Raw genomic sequence first — 6737 nt, 5'->3', positions numbered from 1 at the left:
ACACGCACATGCACGTACGCCTCTGTGGTGTATCTAACCGTCTGTCTTCCTCTGTGGTGAATCTAACAGTCTGTCTCCCTCTGTGGTAAATCTAACAGTCTGTCTCCCTCTGTGGTGAATCTAACAGTCTGTCTCCCTCTGTGGTGAATCTAACAGTCTGTCTCCCTCTGTGGTGAATCTAACAGTCTGTCTCCCTCTGTGGTGAATCTAACAGTCTGTCTCCCTCTGTGGTGTATCTAACCGTCTGTCTCCCTCTGTGGTGTATCTAACAGTCTGTCTCCCTCTGTGGTGAATCTAACAGTCTGTCTCCCTCTGTGGTGTATCTAACCGTCTGTCTCCCTATGTGGTGTATCTAACGGTCTGTCTCCCTCTGTGGTGTATGTCTGTCTCCCTCTGTTGTGTATCTAACGGTCTGTCTCCCTCTGTGGTGTATCTAACAGTTTGTCTCCCTCTGTAGTGTATCTAACGGTTTGTCTCCCTCTGTAGTGTATCTAACGGTTTGTCTCCCTCTGTGGTGAATCTAACAGTCTGTCTCCCTCTGTGGTGAATCTAACAGTCTGTCTCCCTCTGTGGTGTATCTAACAGTCTGTCTCCCTCTGTGGTGAATCTAACAGACTGTCTCCCTCTGTGGTGAATCTAACAGTCTGTCTCCCTCTGTGGTGTATCTAATGGTCTGTCTCCCTCTGTGGTGAATCTAACAGTCTGTCTCCCTCTGTGGTGTATCTAACGGTTTGTCTCCCTCTGTGGTGAATCTAACAGTCTGTCTCCCTCTGTGGTGAATCTAACAGTCTGTCTCCCTTTGTGGTGTATCTAATGGTCTGTCTCCCTCTGTGGTGTATCTAACAGTCTGTCCTCCTCTGTGGTTCATCTAACAGTCTGTCCCCCTCTGTGGTTCATCTAACAGTCTGTCTCCCTCTGTGGTGAATCTAGATGATATTCGTGACTACTTTGGGGTGAAGATAGCCATGTACTTCGCCTGGCTGGGGTTCTACACCACGTCTATGCTGTATCCTGCTGTCATCGGCTTCGTGCTCTGGGTTCTCACCGAGTCTGACCAGGTGACTTTTAGACTGGACCTTTTCAAGTGTCCTGTCTGGAATGGGGTGTAGCTGTACACCAAGCTGCCTCACACTACAGCAGCAGGAGATAGACTCCTGTCCTCTGGGTCAAGACAAGGCTTTACTTACAGCTTACTTTTCAAATGCACTGTTTGTATCTCATTTAGTACAGATACACAGAGACATACTCACTGTGATACACTCCAATCTGCTCTGAAGTACAGTGTATTCCCTTCTTTAACAACGTTAGCCTTTTCTACTGGCTCACGGCGAGATATTGAACTGTGTTGACGTTTGAAAATGTAGCAACTGTGTTTCTAAGGTTCCTCAGACATGATGATCTCATGTCTTTTCATGGAATAGAAGGACCACCTGTGTATTCTCCTCTCTCCTCAGACGAGTCGTGATATCTGCTGTGTATTCTCTCTCCTCAGATGAGTCGTGATATCTGCTGTGTATTCTCGTCTCTCTCCTCAGACGAGTCGTGATATCTGCTGTGTTTTCTCTCTCCTCAGATGAGTCGTGATATCTGCTGTGTATTCTCGTCTCTCTCCTCAGACGAGTCGTGATATCTGCTGTGTTTTCTCTCTCCTCAGACGAGTCGTGATATCTGCTGTGTATTCTCTCTCCTCAGATGAGTCGTGATATCTGCTGTGTATTCTCCTCTCTCCTCAGACGAGTCGTGATATCTGCTGTGTTTTCTCTCTCCTCAGATGAGTCGTGATATCTGCTGTGTATTCTCCTCTCTCCTCAGACGAGTCGTGATATCGTCTGTGTATTCTCTCTCTTCAGACGAGTCGTGATATCTGCTGTGTATTCTCTCTCTTCAGACGAGTCGTGATATCTGCTGTGTATTCTCTCTCCTCAGATGAGTCGTGATATCTGCTGTGTATTCTCCTCTCTCCTCAGACGAGTCGTGATATCTGCTGTGTATTCTCCTGTCTCCTCAAACGAGTCGTGATATCTGCTGTGTATTCTCTCTCCTCAGACGAGTCGTGATATCTGCTGTGTATTCTCTCTCCTCAGACGAGTCGTGATATCTGCTGTGTGGTGTTTGCACTGTTTAACGTGGTGTGGGCCACACTCTTCTTGGAGAGGTGGAAGAGAAGGGGGGCGGAGCTGGCCTATAAGTGGGGTACGCTGGACACCCCTAACGAGTCCCTAGAGGAACCACGGACGCAGTTTAGGGTGAGGACGACATGAGAACATTTCAACTCAATGTCTCAATATATTTTACAGAAGAAGATGACTAAAGAAAAACACAGAGCTACAATAAAAATGATGGACAACAGGTGTAAACATTTTTCCTTCCTCTTCCCTTCCTGCTACTCCCCCCTCTCTCCCCCCTCCATCTCTCACCTCTCTCCACCTCTCTCCATGTCTCTCCACCTCTCTCCATGTCTCTCCACCTCTCTCCATGTCTCTCCACCTCTCTCTATGTCTCTCCACCTCTCTCCATGTCTCTCCACCTCTCTCTATGTCTCTCCACCTCTCTCCATGTCTCTCCACCTCTCTCTATGTCTCTCCACCTCTCTCCATCTCTCTCCATCTCTTTACACCTCTCTCCTCCCTCCACCTCTCGCCTAACTCCCTCCATCTCTCGCCTCTCTCCCTTCACATCTCTCCTCCCTCCCTCCACCTCTCTCCATTTCTCTCTACCTCTCTCCTCGCTCCACTATCTCCCTCCACCTCTTTCCATCTCCCTCCAACCCTCTATATCTCCCTCCAACTCTCTCCTCCCTCCCTCCGCCTCTCTCCATCTCTCTCTACCTCTCTCCTCCCTCCACCATCTCCCTCCACCTCTTTCCATCTCCCCAACCCTCTATATCTCCCTCCAACTCTCTCCTCCCTCCCTCCCTCCACCTCTCTCCATCTCCCTCCAACTCTCTCCTCCCTCTCTACACCCTTTCCCTCCTCTTTCTCTCAACCCCCCCTACCCCCACTTTCCCTCTGCAGGGTGTGAAGCGGTGCAGCCCCATAACAGGCTGTGAGGAGTTTTACTACCCACCATGGAGGAGGAGGGTGTTCAGGTGGCTGGTCAGCCTGCCCATCTGCATCCTGTGTCTCTGCTTTGTGTTCCTGGCCATGCTCCTCTGCTTCGAACTGCAGGTCACTGAATGATCAACAGCTTCTAGTAACACTGTCAAACCTCCTTACTGGAGATGTACAGTTGAAGTCAGAAGTTTACATATACTTAGGTTGGAGTCATTAAAACTCGTTTTTCAACCACTCCACAAATTTCTTGTTAACAAACTATAGTTTTGTCAAGTCGGTTAGGACATCTACTTTGTGCATGACACAAGTCATTTTTTCCAACAATTGTTTACAGACAGATTATTTCACTTATAATTCACTGTATCACAATTCCAGTGGGTCAGAAGTTTACATACACTAAGTTGACTGTGCCTTTAAACAGCTTGGAAAATTCCAGAAAATGATGTCATGGCTTTAGAAGCTTCTGATAGGCTAATTGACATACTTTGAGTCAATTGGAGGTGTACCTGTGGATGTATTTCAAGGCCTACCTTCAAACTCAGTGCCTCTTTGCTTGACATCATGCGAAAATCAAAAGAAATTAGCCAAGACCTCAGAAAAATAATTGTAGACATCCACAAGTCTGGTTCATCCTTGGGAGCAATTTCCAAATGCCTGAAGGTACCACGTTCATCTGTACAAACAATAGTATGCAAGTATAAACACCATAGGACCACGCAGCCGTCATACCGCTCAGGAAGGAGACGCATTCTGTCTCCTAGAGATTAACGCACTTTGGTGTGAAAAGTGCACATCAATCCCAGAACAACAGCAAAGGACCTTGTGAAGATGCTGGAGGAAACAGGTACAAAAGTATCTATATCCACAGTAAAACGAGTCCTATATCGACATAACCCGAATGGCCACTCAGCAAGGAAGAAGCCACTGCTCCAAAACTGCCATAAAAAAGCCAGACTACGGTTTGCAACTGGGTACAAAGATCGTACTTTTTGGAGAAATGTCCTCTGGTCTGATGAAACAAAAATAGAACTGTTTGGCTATAATGACCATCGTTATGTTTGGAGGAAAAAGGGGGAGGCTTGCAAGCTGAAGAACACCATCCCAACCGTGAAGCACGGGGGTGGCAGCATCATGGTGTGGGAGTGCTTTGCTTCAGGAGGGACTGGTGCACTTCACAAAATAGATGGCATCATGAGGCAGGAATATTATGTGAATATATTGAAGCAACATCTCAAGACATCAGTTAAAGCTTGGTCGCAAATGGGTCTTCCAAATGGACAATGACCTCAAGCATACTTCCAAAGTTGTGGTAAAATGGCTTAAGGACAACATACTCAAGGTATTGGAGAGGTCATCACAAAGCCCTGACCTCAATCCTATAGCAAATTTGTGGGCAGAACTGAAAAAGCGTGTGCGAACAAGGAGGCCTACCAACCTGACTCAGTTACACCAGCTCTGTCAGGAGGAATGGGCCAGAATTCACCCAACTTATTGTGGGAAGCTTGTGGAAGGCTACCCGAAACGTTTGACCCAAGTTAAACCATTTAAAGGTAATGCTACCAAATACTAATTGAGTGTATGTAAACTTCTGACCGACTGGGAATGTGATGAAAGAAATAAAAGCTGAAATAAATCATTATCTCTACTATTATTCTGACATTTCACATTCTTAAAGTGGTTACTAGGATTACATGTCAGGAATTGTGAAAAACTGAGTTTAAATGTATTTGTCTAAGGTAAACTTCCGACTTCCACTGTACATTTCTTTTGATTCTGAATCGGTCATAAACATCTATTCCTTAGGATGGATGTGGTTCTTGTCAGTGCGTTCTATAGCTGTATATAGCCACGTAATACAGAATAGTTAGATATATGTAATTGAAGCCATATTTTAATTTATTTTATTTAGCCTTTATTTAACCAGGAAGGGCTCATTGAGATTGAAATCTCTTTTTCAAGAGCGCCCTGGCCAAGATAGGCAGCACCAAGTCATTACAAAAAAAATACAGACAGACAACATGAAAAACTACAAGTAAAAACCATTGAATTCACAAGAGTATAAAACAGCAAATTAAAAACATTGACAGGTCAGGGAATCAGCCTCAAAATCCTTCATCAGTGATTTAAAAACACCAATCAGGACAAGTTCTTCCAGTTTAGAAGTATTTTGTAAGGCGTTCCAAGACGATGGCGCAGAGGACATAAAAGTCATTTTACCAAATTCAGTTCGGACATTGGAACAGTTAACAGGATAAAGTCAAGCGAACGAAGAGAGTACCCACCACATTTCTGAACAATAAAAATGCACAAATAAAAAGGTAGTAAACCCAAAATGGCTTTGTAAATAAAAGTATACCAGTGCCTGAGCCTACGAGTGACTAGAGAAGGCCAGCCAACCCTGGTATACAAAGTGCAGTGGTGCGTAAGGGTTTTGCAGTTTAAAATAAATCTCAAAGTGCCATGGTAAAGAGTGTCAATTGATCTCAAACACTGAGCGGAAGCATTCATATATAAAATATCCCCATAGTCTAGTAAAGGCACAAATGTAGCTGATACTAGCCTCCTTCTGGCTTTAAAAGAAAAACAGGCCTTATTCCTAAAATAAAATCCTAATTTCAGCTTCAATTTTTTTTGTAAGTTATTGAAAATGCAATTTAAAAGAGAGGCCATCATCAATTAAAATTCCAAGATATTTAGATGAGATTACAACCTCAATCTCCTTGCCCTGACAGGTAGGTGAATAGGTGAAAGGTTCAGAGGTCTATTTCTTACAGTACCAGGCAAAATTGTAGAATAATAGTGAAGACATAAAAACCATGATATAACACATACAAACCAAAAAGGGTTAAACAAATCAAAACACATTTTAGAGTTTAAATTATTTAAAGTAGCCACCCTTTCCTTGTGACAGCTTTGCACACTCCTGGAATTCTCTCAACCAGCTTCATGAGGAATGCTTTTCCAACAGTCTTGAAGGAGTTCCCACATATATGCTGAGTGCTTGTTGACTGCTTTTCCTTCACTCTATGATCCAACTCATCCCAAACGATCTGAATTGGGTTGAGATCGGGTGATTGTGGAGGCCAGGTTATCAGATGCAGCACTCCATCACTCTCCTTCTTAGTCAAATATGCCTTACACAGCCTGGAGGTGTTTTGGGGTCATTGTCCTGTTGAAAAACGAATGATAGTCCCACTAAGCGCTAACCAGATGGGATGTTGTATCACTTCAGAACGCTACCGTAGCCATGCTGGTAAAGTGTGCCTTGCATTCTAAATAAATCACTGACAGTGTCACCAGCAATTCACACCTCCTCCTCACACACCTTCACACCTCCTCCTCCATGCTTCACGGTGGGAACCACAAATGCGGAGATCATCCATTAATCTACTCTGCGTCTCACAATGACACTGCGGTTGGAACCAAAACTCTCAAATTTGCACTCATCAGACCAAAGGACTGATTTCCTTGCTCGTGTTTCTTGGCCCAAGTTAGTCTCTTCTTATTATTGGTGTCCTTTAGTAGTGGTTTCTTTGCAGCAATTCGACCATGAAGGCCTGATTCACGCAGTCTCCTCTGAACAGTTGATGTTGAGATGTGTCTGTTACTTGAACTATGTGAAGCATTTATTTGGGTTGCAATTTCTGAGGTGCAGTTCATTCTAATGAACTTATCCTCTGCAGC

At 44.5% G+C, this 6737-nt stretch overlaps 1 protein-coding gene across 8 annotated transcripts in view; it reads left to right on the top strand.

Moving 5' to 3' along the window:
- ano8b (anoctamin 8b) overlaps nucleotides 1-6737 on the top strand; it is an 87074-nt gene that overhangs the window by 56945 nt on the left and 23392 nt on the right. For all 8 annotated transcript variants that reach the window (XM_036978779.2, XM_036978777.2, XM_090236257.1 and 5 more), the window contains exons 7-9: nucleotides 931-1058; nucleotides 2085-2246; nucleotides 3015-3167. In XM_036978779.2, coding sequence (XP_036834674.1) covers nucleotides 931-1058; nucleotides 2085-2246; nucleotides 3015-3167 — 443 coding nt within the window. The remainder of the gene's footprint in view (nucleotides 1-930; nucleotides 1059-2084; nucleotides 2247-3014; nucleotides 3168-6737) is intronic.

This window comes from Oncorhynchus mykiss, chromosome 5 (genome assembly GCF_057628025.1).
Source record: "Oncorhynchus mykiss isolate SJ-2025 chromosome 5, ASM5762802v1, whole genome shotgun sequence".
NCBI lineage: Eukaryota > Metazoa > Chordata > Actinopteri > Salmoniformes > Salmonidae > Oncorhynchus > Oncorhynchus mykiss.
Note: the sequence above shows the minus strand (reverse complement) of the source record. Positions and strands in the feature narration are given on the sequence as shown.